The sequence below is a fragment of the Aotus nancymaae genome, unplaced genomic scaffold (genome assembly GCF_030222135.1).
Source record: "Aotus nancymaae isolate 86718 unplaced genomic scaffold, 86718_ANA_hifiasm-v0.15.2.pri h1tg000030l, whole genome shotgun sequence".
Lineage (NCBI taxonomy): Eukaryota > Metazoa > Chordata > Mammalia > Primates > Aotidae > Aotus > Aotus nancymaae.
Window position 1 is genome coordinate 981294 of NW_026988443.1, and position 16849 is coordinate 998142.

The 16849-nt window shown below is 51.2% G+C and overlaps 1 protein-coding gene across 3 annotated transcripts; it reads left to right on the forward strand.

The window, feature by feature from the left end:
- Positions 1-908: 908 nt before the first annotated feature.
- Positions 909-11296, forward strand: LOC135277219 (voltage-dependent T-type calcium channel subunit alpha-1I-like). Of its 3 annotated transcripts, none has more exons than XM_064382977.1 (4): positions 909-1408; positions 1719-1849; positions 4343-4432; positions 8850-11296. In XM_064382977.1, the coding sequence occupies exons 3-4, from the start codon at positions 4349-4351 to the stop codon at positions 9030-9032; spliced, it is 267 nt and encodes an 88-aa protein (XP_064239047.1). In that variant the 5' UTR covers positions 909-1408; positions 1719-1849; positions 4343-4348; the 3' UTR covers positions 9033-11296. The 3 variants fall into 2 exon arrangements, 2 of the variants coding, with proteins under 2 accessions (XP_064239047.1, XP_064239048.1); XR_010344792.1 differs by having other exon boundaries at positions 8923-11296.
- Positions 11297-16849: the final 5553 nt, after the last annotated feature.

Genomic DNA, 16849 nt, shown 5'->3' on the forward strand with positions numbered 1-16849 from the left:
AAGCCTCCATGAACTGCGAGGTGGCAGCCAGGACAGCTGTGGGGCCCTCCGGGCCCATGGCATCTCCAGAGGCTTTCAGGAACGTATCTCCTCAACTTTATGGCCATCTTCGTGGGCGAGATGACACTAAGGATAGCTCCTGGCTTCACCTGGACCGTCTGCCACCCCCTGCCATTGGTCCACGGCCCACCCTGCTGGGTGCCAGCCCCTAGGCTGGGCTCCCATGACCCAGAATAGGTCAGCCGTGTCCCCACTCACAGGAGTCACGACCCCGCCAGACAGGCAGGTGCAGAGAACACCAAGCGTGAGAGAAGCACCTGCTGAAAGTGTGGGGCGGGGGAAGCATTCCGTCTAGGGGGCTTCCCAGGGCCAGTAGTTTTGAATTGGGTTTGCCAGAGGTGCCGCGAAACCTAACCGGGCTGGCACGCTGGGCCCTCCAGGCCACTACCTGCCTGACCCCTCCCCTTTGCCTCAGATGCCCACCTGGCCTCATCTAGCCCCCTCAAGTGGAGCCCAGCTGCCCCCACCACTGCCCCACCCCTCCAGCTATAGCCGAGCCTCACCCCCGTCCCAGGTGGTCTGGCTGGGCCTGTACTTCAGGAGCCGGCTTACCTGCACAGCAGCTGGAACCTGCTGGAAGGCTTCCTCGTCTTCTTATCCATCATTGACATCATGTCTATGGCAGGGAGAAGTCTTCTGGCTCCTGCTTGCCCTACACCCACTTCGGTGATGACCCCTCCACGGCGGATGGGAGAGAGTGATGCTGCACTGTACAGATAAGTCACCAGATCAAATGGGGCCCTCACCCTACCCCTCCCCACCCACCCACCCAGAGTGCCTGCCAAGCACCCTGAACTCTGTTCCTGGGGGAGGGGTCGGCAGACCCTGGGGTTGGGGCGTACTGGAAGAGCAGGGCTGAAGGTGGATCCCAGTATTGCTACCCCCACTCTGTGTGTCCCTGGGTGGCTCACTGCCATCTCTGGACATCAGTCCCTACACCAGGGTGTAGTGTGGACCCTGAGGGGCTGGGCGCAGTGAGGGGTGAGGGCAGGCACCCTGCTCCCGCTGCAGATATGAGGCCTGGGTGCATCTCACCTCCTGCTCTGCCCATATCTAGGTTGCCTGGTCACTTTCTCTGCATTCCCTCTGACTTTCCTCATGGCCTAGGATGTTCAGCCCTGGTGAGCACTGGGGTGCTCCGTCCTGGTGACTCCGGGGTGAACGGGGGCTGCCTGCCAGCCTAGCTGAGGGCTCATGCACCTGGCGTCTCCCTGCCCGCAGTGTCACCAGCAGGGCACCGGGCCTGAAGCTTATGGTGGAGACACTCATCTCCTCCCTCAAACCCGCTGGCAACATTGTGCTCATCTGCTGTGCCTTCTTCATCATCTTTGGCATCCTGAGAGTGCAGGTGAGGGGTGCCCAGGCTGGGCAGAGACTGAACTCTGGGACTGGGGAAGAGGAAGCCTCACATAGCCAGGGGAGAGACTCCACAGTCCAACCCCCACCACCCAAAGCTGGCCAGCCTGGGGGCTCGGGTGGCACTGGTGCAGTAGCCATGGGCCTTGCCAGCAGCTGGCTCTCGCTCCAGGGAGGGAGATAGATGTGGGCCCAGATCATCAAGCACAAGGCAGGCTGAGGAGATGTAATCGAGAAGCGGGTTCCTCTCAGACTTGCAACACCCACCCATGAGAGCACCAGCCTTGTCCCTCTTTCCCCAGATCTTCAAGGGCAAGTTCCACCACTGTCTGGGCATGGACACTCGCAACATCACTGACCGCTCTGACCACATGACCACCAACTACCGCTGGGTCCGTCATATCACAAATACAAGTTCCTCAACCTGGCTCAGGTGAGCACCACCCACCTACCCCGATCAGACCCTCCCCTCTTTTTTTTTTTGAGACGGAGTTTCGCTCTTGTTACCCAGGCTGGAGTGCAATGGCGCACTCGGCTCACCGCAACCTGCCTCAGCCTCCTGAGTAGCTGGGATTACAGGCACGCACCACCATGCCCAGCTAATTTTTTGTATTTTTAGTAGAGATGGGGTTTCACCATGTTGACCAGGATGGTCTCGATCTCTTGACCTCGTGATTCACCCGCCTCGGCCTCCCAAAGTGCTGGGATTACAGGCGTCCTACCCTCTTCTTTTATGCCAGTGGCTCTGGGAGTCACAGACCTGGCTTCAGTTTTGCACTGCCAGGACTGACTGACACTAACTTTCTCCTCTGCAAACTTCAGTTTCCTCTTCTGCAAAATGGGTAAGGGGAGCACTCACCGCTCAGGTGGAGTGAGGCTCAGAAAGTCCATGTGCAGAGTTCCCAGCAAGTGCCTGCACTTAGTAGGTGCTTTGTGAACACTGGTTCTTGGCCCGTATCCACCACCCAGGGCACCCTGACGAGAGTTTTAGAGTCAACCAGTCGTGGATGTGAATCCAGCTCTGCCACATTCCGTAGTCCTGGCCTCCCTGAGCCTCAGTTTTGGGAATCTTATAGCCTGCCAGGCAGGCCACGGTAGAGATGGAAAGGTATCAAGCCCTGGGCCCAGGTGAGGTTCCCTCTCCTGTTACCCACCTACTCGACTTCGTTGACAGGCAGCCCCTGCCTGGTGTCTGCCTTGCCCTTGGTCTCCTCTTCTGGGGGCCTGCCAGGCATGAGCCATCTGGGCACTACCACAGGTAAGAGCCCTTGGCCGGCTGCTTCTCCTTCCTTCAGAGCCGCTCCCATTTCTCGAGGGCCCACTCAGGAGGCCAGCTATGTCCAGACGCAGTCTTGCCTTGCCCCAGGGCACACAGGGAAGAGGAGGAGCAGGATCCAGGCCTGTGTCTCCCACCTGCTGGTGGTCCACCTCCAGCTGGTTCCCATGGGAGTGCTCGCCCCCCAGTGCCCCCTGGGAAGAGAGCCATGGGGCCTTGGAGGAGCAATGAGTGCCCAGAGAAAGGGTGTCAGGAACCAGGATAGTCACGGTCCCTGCCTGTTATGGGAAACGATGTCTTAGGAAGCTGAGGGGGCCCTACTAGGGGCCTTCTGTGCCCATGCTCCTTCACACATGGTCCCCATCCCAGCACCAGCCTCATCCCTTCGGAGCATTTCTGGGTGTGCCTGGCATGGGGCTCTCTTGAAATCCCATGTGCTCAGCACTGGCAGCTGCCTGGAGGGTTCCAGCCTGGCCTGCAGCCTCTGACTCAGTGGTGCTTACCGGCTGTGTGCCCTCAGACAAGTGTCAGACCCTCTGCTTCTGTGTCCTCATCTTTCAACAGGGACAGTGACGGCAGGTCCTTGATGATGGTAGGAGCCTCGTGTACCCCTGTGTCCCCTGCCTTGCCTTCTCCCGGGTCTGAACTTTTTCTGGACACCCTCGGCACCATTCTCACCCGGAACTAGAAGAGGAAGGGTCTATGCTCTGGATGGTGGGAAGGAGGGGCAAGTGCAGGGCCAGAGACTCATTCCAGAGCTCCAAGTCCTGGCCCACCAGGAAAGTGTGACCACCTCCGCCTGGGGGAGAGGGCTTCCTGAGTAGAACATGTAACCTCTGGGCAGTTTCTAGTGAAATGGGACCCGCTGTGAACCCACTAACTACTGGCACAAGGATGGCGCAGGAGGCTGCACTCAAGTCAGTTCAGAAAACTTTTCTTTAGCACCTGCTCTGTGCAAGGCTCTGTGCTGGGTACTGCAGCACCAGATGTGACTTCGCTGAGGGGACTCGAGGATGCTAGTCTGCCATATCTTTGGGAGCCTAGGATGGCTGTCTTCTGGGGACCACCTCTTTCTCAAAATTGCACAAACCAGGGAGAGGAATTATTGCCATTTTACAGATGAGGAAATGAGCCCAGAGACATCGAGGAACTTGCCCCAAATCACACAACCAGCGAGTGGCAGGGGCTGGGCTCTGACCCAGGGCTCCTGACAGGTGCTGGGGAAAGCATGTCTTACCCACCGGAGTCAGGGTGCCAGGGACCTTCTGGTTGAGCCTCAGCTGGCCCTCCCAGCACACCTGCCAGACAGGCACTTGTTAGCTTCATTCTGTGGATGAGGGGGCAGGAGCTCATGAATTTTCTTGCCCAAGATCACTCAGCTGGTTAATTTCAAAGCTGAGACCAAAATCCAGCACCATGGGTCCAGTGCTGTTTCTTCTGCAACAACTACAGAGTATGTGGCAGCCACATAGTAAGTCCTTAGGAAATGTTTGTTGGATGAGGGCCCAACCCTGCCACAGAGGGAAAGCCTCTTGTCCCTCCACCTCCCAGAGGCAGAAGAATGGAGGGGGTGGCTGCTGAGGAGGGGTGGCTGCAGCTGGAGTCACTCACACCCCTCACCCCTGAATTCCCCCTCCCCATGTCTCCCAGGCTCTGATGTCCCTCTTTGTCATGGCATCCAAGGATGGCTGGATGAACATCATGTACAATGGACTGGAGATGGTTGCTGTGGACAAGCAGGTGAGTATAGCTGGGACCAGGCCAAGCCTGAATAGGAGGAGGGACACGGTGTTCTTGGGGCACAGTGGTTTAAAATGGGTGCCGGGGACACCGCAGCCCAGTGTCTCCCCGCTGTTATCACAGCCCACCTCTCACATCCTGGCCCGCATCTTCACCATTGGGACCGCTCCTTGGGTGGTGTAAATCATTGTTCCATTCGCTTCTGCAAATGCCCCCTGCTCTGTGAGGAGACGGATCTGAGCCGCTCCTCACTGGAGGGGTGCAGAGCCTGGTAGGTGGAGAACCAAGTGCAGGCAGAGAAGAGGGGCTGAGCCAGCTGGCAGAGGGACAGAGAGAGACAGTGAGAGAGTGACGTGTTTAGGGAATTGGGATTTGGGGCCGGGAGTGGAAAATAGAGGTAGGAGGTGGGGGGAGGAGGCAGACAGGACTGTGTGGTCTACAAGCCCCAGTGTGTGCTGTGGCAATGGGCAAGGGTTTACTCTGAGGGCAACGAGAGCCAGTGAGGGCCTCACACTAAGAGTGGCGCCCCTGCTTGTCAGTTCTGCAGGCTGCTGGGTGAAGATGGTTTTGGGGAGGGGATTGGATGGAGGAGGTCAGGGGAGAGACTGAACCTTGGCTTCTGAGACCTTTCAGGGAGCAGGGCCCCCTCCGGGGTTAGGCGGGGACTTTAGGCAAGACGTGTGGCTGATCAGGGTTAGACATGTCCAGACTGAGGGCTCACTGGGAGAAGGAAGAGGGAGATTCTCTAGGTCAGGACAGGGCCCATTCAGTGGGGGAAGCAGGGCTTTGTGTAACTCCCAGGCCTGTAATGAACCTCTGGCTCTTGGCTTCATGGATCCCACTCAGTAAGACTCTCGAGCTAGAAGTGGGGGTGGTGGTGTGGGGTGGGAGAAGTGAGAACACTCGAACATATCTTCCTCCACTTGCTTGTCTGCTCTGTTCCCTCAACCCCACCAGTGTACACATGCACATGCATACATGGATTCCAAGGCAATGGTCTCCCCTCTGCTGGCCACCTTGTTTTCTGCCTTGTTTCTAGATGGTTGAATAAGTTGATGGATGGATGGGTGGATAGATGAGTGGGTAGATGGGTACATGGTAGAATTGATACATTGAAGGGGGGATGGGTGAGTGGATGGGTGGAAGGATAAATGGGTGGGTGGCTGTATGGATGGATGGATGGGTGGGTGGGTGGGTGGATGGATGGATGGCTGGGTGGGTGGATGGATGGATGGATGGATGAGTGGGTGGATGAATGGGTGGGTGGGTGGGTGGATGGATGGATGGGTGGGTGGGTGGATGGATGGGTGGGTGGGTGGGTGGATGGATGAATGGGTGGGTGGGTGGGTGGATGGATGGATGGGTGGGTGGGTGGGTGGATGGATGGGTGGATGAATGGGTGGGTGGGTGGGTGGATGGATGGGTGGATGGGTGGGTGGGTGGGTGGATGGATGAATGGGTGGGTGGATGGGTGGGTGGGTGGGTGGGTGAATGGATGGATGGATGGATGGATGGATGGATGAGTGGGTAGATGGATGGATGGGTGGGTGGATAGACAGATGAGTGAGTAGATAGATGGATGGGTGACTGGCTCACTGGTGGGTGGATGGATAGGTGAATGGATGGTGGATGAATGGGTGGGTGAGTGAGTGGAAAGACAGATGGACAAATGGATGGATGGGTGGTGGATGGATGGGTGGGTGAGTGGAAAGATGGGGATGGATAGATGGATACATAGGTGAATGAATGGATAGGTGAATGAGAGGAAAAAGATGGTCCAGGAGGCAGCAGCTGAGCAGGGAAGGAGAGGTGGCTCCCTCTGCTGACCACTTTATTGCGCCATGCCCAGGGTTTTACTTCACACCTACCGTCTCATTTAGACCTTACAGCAACTTCCTGGAGGCAGGCTTCTCACGCCTGCACTCCATGGAGGCTCAGCCAGGTTGTGCACCTGCCCATGGCCCTGCAGGGCCTGGTCAGCCACCACAGCCCCCTCTGGCTCCCCTGCGGCCTGTGACCAACTACAACCCCCGGATGTTGCTGTACTTCAACCCTTCCTGCCTATCATCACCTTCTTCACGTGTGTGGGCATCGTAGTGGAGAATCCCACAAATGCTGGGAGTGCCAGGAGGTTGATGAGGCACCCGAGTGAGTGGACACCTGTGAAGGGCATGGGCCACCAAGCTTTGGCCCCTCTGCCTGGGCCTGACCCCAGCCTCCTAGGCCTTTGGAGCTGGAAGAGAAGAAAAGGTACAGCCCCCGTGGCCAGGACTCAGTTGCTTCTCCCAGCATCTTCCAGTCCAGGGTACTGGAAGCCCCATCAGTGTCCACCCGGAATCCAATGGCTGACACCACTGCCAACCTGAGTGATGCTCTGGGGCATTTGGTCCAGGCAGAGGACAAAGGCAGAGGATGGGTGCCCTGTGCTGGGCCCTGGGCCATGGGAGACCTGCCCTCTCTAAAGGCAGGCGCAGAGCCCCTGCCACAGCCTTGTGTGGGGTAGATGGGGAGAATCAGCGTGTCTTTACCGTCACCCTTCCTCATGATTTCTCCTGGTGCAGCAGCTGCGTGGAGGAGATCTAACACCGATCCCAGTCCTGGGATGGACCAGCATCTTTCCCCCGCTTCCTCCCTTTTTCCACCTCTCTGTCCTTTGTGCCCTGTGCCCTTTCTCTTGGCCCCAACCCTCTGTGGTCTGTGCTACTCCCCCTGTACCCCCTGCAGAGGCTCAGTGGCTGCCCTACTCTGCCACCTTGCCACCTGGCTGCTCATCCACTCCACGTGTGCCAGCCGCTACCCGAACATCTTCACCGTCATCTGCCTCAGTGTGGTCACCATGTCCCTGGGCTCAGGCCCTCATGATCCCGCTGGGTGTTGACCTGAGTCTCAAGGACCCCACAGCCTGCCCACCTGGCCCCAAAAACAGCAAAGTGAGCTCCCCTGGGGGCTCCTGGGTAGGGGGTCTGTCATTGAAGGCTGGCCCCTGCCTACCCAGGCAGGACATCCCCACTTCTTTTCAGTCTACCATGTAAGTGGCACTCACTGTGTGTTAGGCCTTCATCTCCTGTTGGTTAGATGAGGGCAGTAGGGCTCAGAGAGGCGGAGTGACTTGCCTAAGGTTACACAGCAACAAGCCCAGCCACCGGGCTCCACCCTGACACCCAGCAAGCGCTCACTGCTGCCTCTTGTTTCCTGTATTTTTTGTCCATTCAGTGAGGACCATCCCTGGCTGGTGGGATTATGGGGCTGAAGCAAACAGGGGAGTCACACCAGGCACAAGCACCTACTGTGTGCAGGCACTCTGCCTGTGCCAGCTGTTTGCCTCACAGTTCTGTGTGACAGGGATGACTTGTCCCTGCTTCACACTCAAGGAAATGGGAGTTCTGAGAAGTACAGTGATGCCCACATCACACGGCCTGGAATGATAGAGCAGGGTGATACCCATGGGGCTGGGGCCAAAACCTCTGTGTCCCAGTCTGAGAAATTCTGCAGGGCAGGAAGGGCCCCTTGCTGATCTTGCAGAATTTGGGGGTTAGACATCAAGACACAGGTTCATGACCTCAAGGCCAAGGTGGTCCTGCCCTGCTTGGGGTGGAGGGTGAGGGGTGTAAGGGACAGCCTGTGGGATACCCTGTGCTTGGCACCTCTGACTTCCAGACTGACCCTCCATCAATTCAGGGTAGGCTGGGGGGTGGGGGAGAGTTCTTCCTGCCCCTTCCATGCCATTTCTGTCCCCTCCCTGACTGTTAACAGTTCCTGCAGCTTCCTGCACCCCCATGGTGCTCTCCTACAGAGGATGGCAGGGCACACAGTTTCTGGGACTCAGTTGGGCAGGGTGCAGTCTTTTGTGCCAGACTCAGCAAGTCATAGGAGGCTGGGATGGCATGAGGTCATCTGCCTTGTAGGGGCATTAAGGCAGCTCTTGAGGAGTTTTCTGTGCAGGAGTCAGTGTGGGCTGCAGACTGAGGAAGGCAGGGGCCAGGGAATGCCTAGGAAGGAATGGCAGGGCCAGGTGTTTTGTGTGCAACACCCCAGCACAGTGGCTGGGAAGAAGGGGTTACTCTCCTCGGATGTGGAAACTGAGGCTCACCCAAGAGAAGGGACCCACCCAAGGTGAAGCTCACGGAACACACATGTTGGCCACTCAGCCTGTCTTCTGATGCCTTCTCAAGCCATGCCTGGGCTTCTGCACTGGTCCAAGGTCTGTACCAGGGGAAGTCACTAACTACCTGGATCATCTGATAGTTCTGGAGGTGGGGTCCTTTCACCCAAGTTTTGGAAGATGGCCAGGTAGAGGAGGTGAGAGGAAGGTCATGCTAGCTCTGAGGGTAGCCCAAGCAAGGTGCTGTGGAGCAGGCCATGAGGGCAGCTGCCCCCCTCCTCCATTTTGCCCCATCCTACCTCCCTTTCCTTGCAGGGTGAGCCAGACCCCTCTGAGCCCATCCGTGTGGGAGACCTGGGCAAATGCTTCTTCCCCTCCTCTTCTACAGCCATCTCACCAGGTCCTCTACGGCCATCTTACCAAGAGAACTTTCTGTGTGAGATGGAAGAGATGCCATTCAACCCGGTCTGGTCCTGGGTGAAACATGAGAACAGTTAAGGTGAGGGGTGGGACACCAGCCGGCCCTCACAGCCCTCATCTTGGGCATCTGCTTCACAGGGAGATAATGGGTTGAGTTTTTTCATTAGTATTTTTACCCAGACTTTTACATTTAGTCCAGAATAAACCAGATGGATATCTGACAATAAGAGAGAGACTCAGGCCTGATACAACAATGATAAAAAATCCAGAGCCAAATAGTACAAAAAGATGAGGTAATTATAGCAGAAACCCAGGCTAAAGGAAGCTTCATGCTGAGCTTCCTAGGAACCATGGTGAAAAGGGAAATGGGCACACACAGCTCTAGTTATCAAACAGAAGGAAAAGCTGCAAGATTATTATGGTGTTTTTCTAAAGCTGAATTTGAGAAGTGTTAAGCCCACAGATCTTCATATACAAGGGGATGTTAAATGTGGGAAAGGCTGGTGTCTTCAATAGCCCTTTTGTCAATTCCTGACACAGAGGAGAATCTGGGTCCTGACCTTTCTGTGGAATCCAGGGCCACAGAGGAGAATCTGGGTCCTGATCCTACCTGGGTGCCAGAGCCACAGGGGAAAATCTGGTGTGGTCCTGCCTCAGACTTCTTCTGCACCGGTGAGGATTCAGTGCATGGATCCCACCTTAGTGCCTGGGACTGACTGCAGGTGACCCGTGCTTGTGGGGGCAGAGGCAGGTCCAGCCCCTTTGCTGACTATGTGGGTGCCTGTTTTACTCTGTCTCATCTCTGTTTAAACCAGATTGGCTCTTGTGGCCCTGAAGGATGAGGGGTCACCCTATAGCCTCACCTGTTCCCTTTCCTCCTTTTCCTGGCTTTATCACTTCAGGTCTCATCTTGAATGACACCTCCTCTGGGAAGCCCTCCCCGCTGCCCTATGGCTGAGGCAGGTGCTCCCTGTTTGTCGCATGACCTCCACTGTTTCCTTCACGCCAGGTCTCCCTCCCAGACATCATTGTCTGTTTCTTGAGTGAGTCCCCATAAGGTTGCACTGACCCAAGGACAGGAACCATTTTTACCCCCACCCAGAGTCTGGTGCAGGTTAAGCATCAGCAAATGGCAGCTACATGGCTGTGTTTTGGAAGCAGAAGGGATTTCAAAGGCCAACTAACATCTCTCATTTTTCCACTAGAGGAAACAGGCCAACAAGTAGCTCTGAGACTTGTTCCTCTGCCTAGTTGCCAAGACATTTTTTCATGGTTTTGGCTGCTAGAGATGCTAACGGGATGACTTTGGGGGTTCACTGGGCATGGACTCAGGTTGAGTTCCGGGCCCTGGCACATACATGGGGCGGTACCAACCCTTGAGTATGAATTATGCCTGGATCTGTGCATTCACTCTTATGTGTTCATTTCCAAGTGGCATCTCTGATCTACAGTATTCAACAGGGGCAGGGATGGTGATTGGCGTCCTTTCATCTGTGCACTACGCTCTGCTTCTGGCACCCAGCATGGTCACTACAGGTCAGCACCTGGCTCCAAACCACTTATGGGCCCACTCCCCAAAGAGAGTCATGCACCTGTCTGTCCTTCAAGTGTTTTGGCTCCATGTTCTGCAAGGCCAATGGGCCCTTCCAGTGGATACGCCCTTTTGCCTCCAATTGCTGTGGTGACTTTATGGTTTGCTGGTTTGGTCTTAGGCTATGCCAGATGAAGGATGGATAATCTTTTCACAGTGGGACTTGTGAAAAGTCTTGTGCTGCAGCGGGCCCCTCACCTCTGTTTCCTGTTGTGCTGACATGTGGAAAGTCAACACAGAAAGATCATGTTTTAGGAATGATGTAATTACATCTATAAAAGCTCAAAAGACAACATGGATGGAAGATGTATTATCCTCCATTTATGCCATTAAATTCTGCTAATAAATAAAAACCCAATTATCCTTCCCATTATCCTGCATACCCGAGGTGAGACATACATGTGTGGTCATCAGTGCTGAAGCCGAGTCATGACAACTTCCTGGGATGACCTCTACCTACTTGTTGTTCAAGAGATCCTTGCCTACTCCTGGAATAAGCTCTTTCATAGAGTTTTGAAATGAGCATATCAATTCCTCCAAGTTTGAATACAATTCAAAAGTACATTTGTAGGGGCCGGGCGCGGTGGCTCACGCCTATAATCCCAGCACTTTGGGAGGCTGAGGCGGGTGGATCACGAGGTCAAGAGATCAAGACCATCCTGGTCAACATGGTGAAACCCCGTCTCTACTAAAAATACAAAAAATTAGCTGGGCATGGTGGCACGTGCCTGTAATCTCAGCTACTCAGGAGGCTGAGGCAGGAGAATTGCTTGAACCCAGGAGGCGGAGGTTGCGGTGAGCCGAGATCACGCCATTGCACTCCAGCCTGGGTAACAAGAGCGAAACTCTGTCTCAAAAAAAAAAAAAAGTACATTTGTATGAGATTCATAGATCAACTGAAGGAGAATGAACATCAGTACAATATAAAGTCTTCAGATCCATTAGGTCTATCTTCTTTTCATTAATGATTTATCAGTGGTTTAATAAAATTCCATGTAGTTTCTTGTTTTCTTTTTCTTTTTCTTTTTTTTTTTTGGAAACGGAGTCTCCCTCTGTTGCCCAGGCTGGAGTCCCGTGGCGTGATCTCAGCTCACTGCAATCTCCGCCTCCCAGGTTCAGGCTATTCTCCTGCCTCAGCCTATAGGCACGTACCACCACACCCAGCTGACTTTTGTATTTTCAGTGGAGACGGAGTTTCACCATGTTGGCCAGGCTGGTCTCAAACTCCTGATTTCAAGTAATCCATCTTCATCAGCCTCCCAAAGTGCTGAGATTACAGGCATGAGCCACCACACCCATCCCATTATTATGTGACTGGATTTGAATATTTTAACAGCCTTCCTTTGTTAACCTTTCAATCTATGATGATGATATATCTTTTCATTTATGAAACAATTTCTAAAGTATCTATTAATAGAGCTTTTTAATTTTATTGAGACAGAGTCTCACTCTATTGCCAAGGCTAGGATGCAGTGGCAACACTCTCAGCTCACTGCAACCTCTGCTGCATGGGTTCAAATGATTCTCTGCCTCAGCCTCCTGAGTAGCTGGGAATACAGGTGCACCACCACTCCTAGCTAATTTTTGTATTTTTAGTAGAGATGGGGTTTCATCATGTTGGTCAGGCTGGTCTTGAACTCCTGACAGGTGATCCACTCACCGTGGCCTCCCAAAGTGCTAGGATTATAGGTGTGAGCCACCGTTCCTGGCCAATAGAGCTTTTTAGAACAATGAGGAATAATTAACATCTTCATAGTACTGAGTTTTTAACCATGAATATGGTATAACTTTGCATTTATTTAGGCCCACTTAAGTGCCTTTGAACATAGCTTTGGAATTTTCACTCAAAGACATTGAACTATCTGCAGTCATTATGGCCACTTAATGTGTCCGTGCTACGGGAAATGTTATCTCTTCTAAATATTTCTTTTTCTATTAGTTTGTTCTTGGTTTATAAGCTCAATCGATCTCTGTACTGATTTTGAATGCAGAAAACTTGCGACACATTTAAGATTCTAAAGGTGAACATAGATTTTTGGGTTTCTGAGAACACAATAACGTCATTGTGAAACAATGATAGTTTTGTATCTTCCTTTCCAGTTTTAAGTACTGTTATTCTGTTTGCTTGTTTGCTTTTGTGTTCCTTCTGGTTTTATTGCATTTTCTAGCATCCTTACTATAATCTTGAGAAGTTATAACTATGCGAACCCATGTATTTTGCCTGAGCTAAAATAAAATGTTCTTAACACTACACTGTTCAGTATGATATTGATGGTAGGACTCTGTGCAGGTGCCTTTCTCAGGTTAAGGCATTTTCTTTCTCAGCCAATGGAGGCGGAGACACAAGAATTGCTTGAATTCACCTGGCTGGTTTTTTTTTTTTTTTTTTTGTAGTTTTAGTAGAGGCAGGGTTTCACCATGTTGGGCAGCCCTGTCTCAAACTCCTGGCCTCAAGTGATCTGCCTGTCTCAGCCTCCCAAAGTGCTGAGATTAGAGGCATGAGCCACCACATCTAGCAGCATTTCCTTTCTACTACTAGTTTGCTGAGTTTCCTTTTGAATCATGTTTACTTTATATAAGTTATTACAAATTACACTGATTAACTTAAATGTTATACAGACACATCCAACAGACACAAAGGAAAAGAAATAAATATATAGTGAACTCTTATGTCTCAGTCTCAATAATTATAAACACTTGGCCTATTCTGTTTTTTATGTACAAGATTTCCACTTTTTAAATTTATTATTTTAAGTAAAATCTCATATAGTATGGGCTGGGCATGGTGGCTTATGCCTGTAATCCCAGCACTTTGGAAGGCCGAGGTGGGTGGATCACCTGAGGTCTAGAGTTCAGGATCAGTTCAACCAACATGGTGAAACCCCATTTCTACTAAAAATGCAATAATTAGCCAGGCATGATGACACACACCTGTAGACCCAGCTACTCAGGAGGCTGAGGCAGGAGAATTGCTTGAACCTGGGAGGTGGAAGTTGCACTGAGCAGAGATCATGCCACTGAACTCCAACCTGGGCAACACAGTGAGACTCCATCTCAAAAAAAAAAAAACTCACATAGTACAAAACTTTACCATAATTTCATAGTATGATTTGCTACCATATATTTCAGATAGATAGATAGGATGGATAGATATATAGATAGATATAAAGATAGAAAACTACCATGCTATTAGCACACCTAATAAATTAATTTTTTTGTTGTTGTTGTTTTTACCCAGGCTGGAGTGCAATGGCGCGATCTCAGCTCACTGCAACCTCCGCCTCCTGGGTTCAGGCAATTCTTCTGTCTCAGCCTCCTGAGTAGCTGGGATTACAGGCATGCGCCACCATGCCAAGCTAATTTTTTTTTGTATTTTTAGTAGAGACGGGGTTTCATCATGTTGACCAGGATGGTCTTGATCACTTGACCTCGTGATCCACCCGCCCCGGCCTCCCAAAGTGCTGGGATTACAGGCGTGAGCCACCGCGCCCAGCCATAAATTAATTTTTAGAGGACTTAATACTTCCAGATATCCATTGCATACTCAAATGTTGTGATTTACTCAGGAATGTCTTCTTCAAATCAAAATCAAAGTCACGGTACACAGGTTTGTCTAGCTGTGCCTCATAGTTTGTTTTTTATATTCTGGTAATCAGACATTCTCCTTTATTCATGCCATTTTTTTTCCTAGGAAAAGTAGGTTGTTTTGTAGACAGTTCTACAGACTATGTTTTGCTTATTGTTTCTTCATGGCTTTACACATTCCTCTTGCAGAATTAGAGTGGAGGCAAAGGAGGAGAAAGTCCTCCCAGGAGGACTGAGACTCAGAGACTTCCTATTCTGCAGAGCAGTTAGTACATTGTTATGAGGTCACATATCAGGACAGTCTTTCACAGGCCTGGGGACAGAGGAAAAGGAGCAACCTCAGCAGATCTGTTGCTTCTTGCAGATCCAGTGTTGCTTCCAATAGTGCTCACATTAATCAGTGATCCAGGAACCAGCCTTCCCCATGTAGACACATGCATATGTACAAGATTTTTCAGGATGCCAATTACTGTGAAAATATGAAATAGAATCAATTAATTCTCAAAATCACAGGCAGGGACAGGACACATTAAGCCATGTCTAACTGGGTCCTCACCATCAAGGTCCCAGAGGAAGATCTGCCCACCTGAGTGGGGGCCAGCCTCTTGGGTTGTTGAGAAATTCCAAGAAATAAAAAATCGTCGTTATATTTTATAGCAGAGTTTTGACCACAGTGAACTATTGACATTTGGAGCCATATCACCATGTGTGGTGAGGGGCAGTCCTGTGCACTGAAGGGTAGTGAGCAGCATCCCTGGGCTCCACCCACATAATGCCAGTGCATTCCCACCTCTATCGAGACAACCCAAAATATTTTCAGACAGTGCGAAGTATCCCTAAGAGGAAAACCATCTCCTGTTGAGTGCTGCCATCTTATAGCAATCATCTGGTGCAACCTTTTGATTGTACATTAAACAAATTAGGCTGAAATAGACAAGTGACCTGACATCTCTGGATCCCTAGACCTAAGTTTGAAGACATGAGGTCTTTCAGATTTGGTTACAAGAGGTGCTAAGTCTGTGGAATGAGACTCTGTCTTCTTTTATAATGTCTCTTGAAATGCTAATAACGTTCATCCGTCCATTGATTCATTCATTCACTCCACAATCGTATGTTGAGCACCTTGTTGCATACCAAGTGTTCTGATAGGTACCAGAGACATGTAGGTGTGTACCCCCTCTGCCCTCAAGTCGCAGCCTGTCTGTTGGGTAACACATACATAGGCAAAGAAGATTCTAATAGAGCTAGAATTACAAAAATCTCAATAGAGTGTGGCCGGGACAGTAGGAGATTCTCATTAATTTATGCTGGACACAAGATGGATCTTCTAAAAAGTCATATTGCAATTTGCCAGACTGAAAATAAAGTGTGTTATGGGTAGATGGCATGGCAAGAGCAACTTCAGAATAAGATACCAATGTCTACAAAGAGGACTCATCCAGCACTTAGCTAGTGTAAAGACGCAGGCAGCACGTGACAGGGTAGGAGGTGAGAATGTCAAGATTAATGATCACCCATGTGTGGGCACTGAGCAGTGCCATGGAAAAGAGTCTGGACGTTATCCGCGTGCGTTGAGTGCTTGGGTGTTTTCTGAGCCACGTCAAAGACACCTTGTAAAGTATGGCACCACGGCCTTGGGTAGAACATAGGCTGAGAAGGGCAGGATGAGATCTACAGCAGTTGTTCTGACCAGAAACCTTGAGCCCTGAGCTGAGGCAGAGGCAATGGTATGAAGACTAGTAAGAGTTCTCAGGAGAGGTCCAGGAGGCTGCAGTGAAACTCTCATAAGGTGCATGGAAATCAAGGAACATTCAAAGACAGGTGATAGCTGGTCTGGGAGGGTTGTTAAATGCCATGCTGAAAAGTTAGGAGAAGTTTCTTCCAGTGTGTTCACTAGTAGTTCTAGATAACTCCAGAGGAACTCTACCTGTTAATAAGGCTGGAAATCCCACATTCTCTAACCCCCTCCATAAAGTGTACTATCCTCTTTAATATGTTATGGATACGGTGATGATCTTGAACAATGAATTCTTGTTTGATGTTGTTTAATCTATGGTTTGCAAGCATGTGCACACACACACACGCACACACATGCTCACACACAGGTTTGCAGCTAACAAAATTAAGCATCAGAACCATAGATAAGTAGTTTGGTTTATAGAAAACTAGAAGTGAGATAGTGGGAAAACCCTCAAATGGACGACCTCTCCCCGGCTCCAGGGAGAATTCTGAATGGCATTGAGGGGCTCTGAGTCCCCACAGGGACACTCGCATGAAGATGAAGGCTGAGCCTTGCTGCCAATCATAGATGCCTTTTCAGTATCCTTGCCTGAGGCCAATCCAGTAGGCAACATCTTTATCTGGACTCAGGAAATCCTAAATAGAAAGAATGCAGGTTCAGTCAAGATATACGGGACCAGACTTAAATGTTCCCAAGGGCAAGGAGCATTGTTCAGTGTAGCAGTTGCATGCACTGGCTAAAAGCTCCGGATAGACCTTGCTTCCAACCTGACCATAGTATATGTGCTCAGCAAATCATGGGCCTCTGTGATCCTTAGGCTCCTCATCTATAAAACGGGGATACCCATGGCAGGTGCCTTCCAGATGTTTCTGACAGTTCAGTGAGGAAATAAGAGCATGTTGTGGATGAGTGGTAGTGAGGAGTATCATTCAACAGCATGGAAGACAGGGCAAGGAATTTAGACTCTGCTCAATGCTG